This window comes from Atta cephalotes, assembly GCF_000143395.1.
Source record: "Atta cephalotes unplaced genomic scaffold scaffold00032, whole genome shotgun sequence".
Classification (NCBI taxonomy): Eukaryota; Metazoa; Arthropoda; class Insecta; order Hymenoptera; family Formicidae; genus Atta; species Atta cephalotes.
Genome location: NW_012130096.1, coordinates 2,394,390 through 2,399,095, shown reverse-complemented (window position 1 = coordinate 2,399,095; position 4,706 = coordinate 2,394,390). Strand labels below are relative to the sequence as shown.

Sequence of the window (4,706 nt, the reverse complement as noted above, 5' to 3'; positions counted from 1 at the left end):
CTATACTCAAACTAATATCGCCTCATATACATATTTTATTATATATATATATATATATATATATAGATTTATTTATATATATGCATATTTTATATCAGTCACGAAGTTGTCGAAACCAAGCCTGAGGGTAATTTGATTCGGTACTACGATTGTTTAATAATTCAGTCGTAGCGTCATTACGAGCGCGTCGCCCGTATTACACGCAAAAGGAGCTTAAAATCGTAACATTACCATTAAGCGAGTAAGTAACAAGAGCGCGCTGAAGTTATTTTTTTCCTTTACTTTTTAACCGTCATCGCGGTCGGATTGAAAAAGAGCTCGACGAAACCAATCGATCTTTTCGATCAGCTGACACAGAAAATTGTATCGGATATTGAGTCGTAGACTCTGATATGTTTCACACGTTGTCTCATAAAATTCGTGTTAAACGGGCCTCTGTAAAAGACCTGAATGCTGATTATCGTTGCAATAATAAAATGCCATATTCTAAATGCGAATTTGTCACTTTTTATATTCCGAGGTACTTGGATTAAAGAAAGTCTGGATCAAGGAAGGTCTGTCATTATCACGTCCCTCGGTTCTTCAGCGCGGCTCTTGTAAACCCGAGGAAAGCTTCTCTCTGAGCACCGTGATTTTCTTAGAACGAGTAAATCCGCATCGTCGCCGTCGTCACGACTGCTGCTTGTTTTACCTCCTGCGATAGAAAGGGAGGATAATTGAAGAGGAGCGACAGCAAGGGCCGTTCGTCGAAAGAGCGCCGACTCCCGGAGAAACATTGGCTGCTAACATTCTTTCCTTCTAGTAGAATCTCCGTCCGGAACTTCTCGCTTTTCTTCATGCGTCTCTAGACAGGCCCCAATGTCACAGATTACTTAGTAGACCATTCGATGGGGGTACTGATAACTTCGCGGTTGGGAGCTCAACTGCAGCTCAGCGGCGGGATACGCATCATAGCCCTGAAAGTATAGGAAAAAGGGCATTTTTCGACAATTTCTTTTGTCTACTTTTATTCTTTTTTTACTCAAGCTCTCTATTGAAAATTCTCATATAGCACAGATCATTCTAGCAATATTATAGTCATATTTGCAATGTTTCAACAATATTACAGTAATATTGCAAATGTTGACGCAAGCTTCTGTGCTATATTAGTTGGCTCGAAGCGATTGTCGAATTTAATTCACCTGCGTTCGTTTCTTGGACACTATGAACCTCTTCTGGGGATAGTATGCGGTACGTTGAGGATAAAGGAAATCGTACTGCGGATTAACGTGATTGCCGTATTGCGCGGGGCCTTCATACTGCTGATCCAGCTGTTTTCCGTACTGCTCGTAATAGCTGGGGGGATGAGTTCGGACTATCCCGATGTCAGAGGGCGACAATGTGTCGTAGTGCCGCGAGGGGTACACTGGCGTCAACCATGGGAGAGCTATAAAGGAATACAGAAAAGGATACAAAACTGATGAAGAGGTAGAAATCTTCGCTAAAAAAATTCGTTATCCTTTTATTATTTTTATTTTCGTGTAGCTGAATCATAATTATAGAATCGGACAGTTATCAACACGAACCGTTTCTAGAGTCTTCCTCATCAAGGAAATCGCTGTCGTCTATCTCGTATTCATCGTTAGCATACTTGCGCCAGTTTCTATTCATGGAATAAAAATGAGATTGATGAATTAAGCATATATTTATGGGAAGACTGTGAAAGATTTGAAAAACGCTGATTACCCGTTACGCTGTTCGTTTTCCCACAGTGATAAGAGGGCCAACACATCATCAGGGTTGATATCCAGAGGCAGCTCCCGCTTGTATCGTGGTTCCTGGTAATACGGGACGCTGAAAATTCAAATAAAAGCGTTCCTATCTCCGACAACATTTCAGCAGGTCTTTTCTCGAGGATTTAACTCTATTACTTGCGATCTTACTTGTGATCTTCTTTTAACGTAATTATTCGCGAGAGATGTTTCTGACACCCCAACATTATATCCTAATTCCTATTATTTTCTTTGATAATTTACAATTAACTTAATTGCTGGTCTGTTCAAATTTACGATCTAGAGAGCCTAAAAAGAGAAACTTGCTAACTGGTCACGCTAACTGGTCAATAGTCGTTGAAAGTATAGACGTAAGACTTTTATTCGACCTTGCAATAAAACAAATAAATATTGACATCCTTGTACATAGACAATCTCAACATATCAAGTTTTTTTTAAAAAGACAATACTAAACCTCGCTATCTATTCTTATTTCTTAAAATTCATAATAAAAAAATCGACTGTTCCTTCAAAAATAAATTTTCACAGAAAAAATATCTTAAATACATTAATAAAATCATCAAATGCTGAAGAAAAAGTTTTTAAATAATATATTAGTAAGAAAATAAATTACATTTAGATTCAAATAAATCTGAACAGACCAGCAGAGTTTTTAAATAATTGATAATAATCTATACATTTTCTAAATAAACATATTGTAAAAAAAATGTAAAAAAAATTGTTTAATTATGAAACAATTTGCACTAAATATAATAATGTACAAATAGCATTCGTTCATTTAGCATATTTATAAGGTGTCCTGGATATTTCAAATGACGGGTTAAATAATAAAGGGTTAATAGTACAGATCTAAATAGTCATCATGTACTTCTATTCAGGTAAAAACTTACAAACGTACTTAATGAAATATGTAGTTTGTAATGATTCGCGAGTGGATTCACTTGTCGCGATAATGCTAAACAGATATGTCAAGGAGAAACGACGATCTAATCGAATCGTGGCTACAAAAATTGTCGTTTTTCCGACGATGCTCAGATCGATGTCTCGCAATCTCGTTTCGGAATCGCTTCGTGAATTCATTATTCCTGTGTTCGCGCAGTGTCTATATTTCAAGATTGATCGATGCTTACTCGTGATGCAAAGCGACAGACGACTCGTCCCTACATCGCGCGCTATTGTTCTTCAGCACGAACGGCGCTTTATCTCGCTGTCGACGGACTGTCCTTTGTGTGAACGAGTTTCACGGTAGCATTCAAACTTGTACTCGATACAACGAGTTCGGGGACAATACTGCGGACAATACGCGCCTTCGATGGTGAGAAACGATTGTTACGGCGACAATTGTCGTCGTTCATTGTTGATTAATAGAGAAAGTCATCCAACTCAAGAAATACAAAAGTCAAAATAACTTTATTTTGAATCTTAATTAAAATCTTAGTCAATAAACAGTCAAATTTTTTAACTAAAAAATTTTGACCTTCATGACGCCAAAATGACTTTTGGTTAAAAAATTTTATTGCTTATTGAAATTAAGAATCAGAATAAAATCATTTCGATTTTTTGTTGAATTTTACGTGTTCGTTAGTTATTACACATCGCGTTTACGCGATAAAGCGATCGATAGTGATGCCTGGCAGAGACTAACGCTGATTAACTGATAAGTTGGCTATGTGCCAAAAACGTAGGATACTTTCATTCAGCTTTTCGACATTTATCAGAGCGTAGTAAGGACTCTGGCCCTTCGTGGCCTTTGCGCCATCAAGGCTGATCACACGTCGGATCTTACTACTGTTTATCCATCTTAATTCTTCCGTCTCGATTTTGTCTTAATTTCATTTTATATCTATTTTTATTAATGCAGATTAACTGTAATCTTGACTTAACTTATTTTTTATTCTCTTTTCAAAATCTAAGGATTAACAGGAGAGGATAAAGGATAAATTAAATCGAGATTAAAATTGATTGTAGAACTGGGTATTAGACGATTAATTTATGACAAAGTTCTATTTTATATAAGAAATGTGTACATTGTAAACTGTAAAAAATTATATTGATTCAATGAACCTTGCAAGACTGAAAAAGCGAATTTTATATTGTATAAAGTTTGAAGGAAATTAAGAGATGTCCTTTATCTATAAAGCAATTTTCATCTTTTTTTATTATACAATACTTAAAAAATTCTTAAAGACATCAAAAATACTTTATATAAAAATTTTAAAATTATTTCTATTCATCTACGTCAATAATATTTTTAAAAATTATATGTTTATTATTTTTTGAACATATTATGATGTATAGAAAGGATAATTTTTTACTATAAAATTTTCATATAAAACATTTTTTTTATGTCTTAAATAGTTTTTAATGATAGATATAATGAAAAAAACCTGCTTTACGTGTAAAAGACGATTTTCACTCTTTAAAACCATTTATTAGTTGCAATGGATATTTTCTAAATTCATTTATTTACGTGACCTGTATACAAAATTTCATTAAAATCATAATTTAACATTTCGAGAGGTTCTCTTGCCATTAGATGTGCTGAAAGAGCTCGACGTTTTTATCTCATTAACGTTAGTTTTTCGGCACGTGCCGCTTGTAATTGTTCTAATCGATTAATCTAGTTCATTACGTCGACATTTCCTTTATTGATCTGCATCCGACGGAACGCCTCCATTCAAACTCTCGAAACGAGGACGGCGGAGCTGTTGTCTAATGCGTCAGCAGGATTATTATATCGTCGACGGAAGAACAGTACGTGGAATGCAGCGGAGGCTCATCCTGTCGCAGCCGGAAGTATCATCGATAAATCCGCGGGGTGTGCTTGCCAGAGATTGGTCGCTGAACGGCTATCGATGAATAATCAAGCTCTGACCTACTTTCGCCTCCATCCCGGCTCCATTCAGCTTTTCGTAGGCCCGCTCTCTCTCTCTC

At 36.0% G+C, this 4,706-nt stretch overlaps 1 protein-coding gene across 1 annotated transcript in view; it reads right to left on the bottom strand.

Annotated features, from left to right (window-relative positions):
* Positions 1 to 872: 872 nt before the first annotated feature.
* Positions 873 to 4,706, bottom strand: part of LOC105621181 (prohormone-2-like) — a 14,614-nt gene continuing 10,780 nt past the window's right edge. The window contains exons 6-9 of the mRNA XM_012202649.1: positions 1,726 to 1,833; positions 1,566 to 1,642; positions 1,182 to 1,480; positions 873 to 956 (exon numbers count right to left, since the gene is read on the bottom strand). Coding sequence (XP_012058039.1) covers positions 873 to 956; positions 1,182 to 1,480; positions 1,566 to 1,642; positions 1,726 to 1,833 — 568 coding nt within the window. The remainder of the gene's footprint in view (positions 957 to 1,181; positions 1,481 to 1,565; positions 1,643 to 1,725; positions 1,834 to 4,706) is intronic.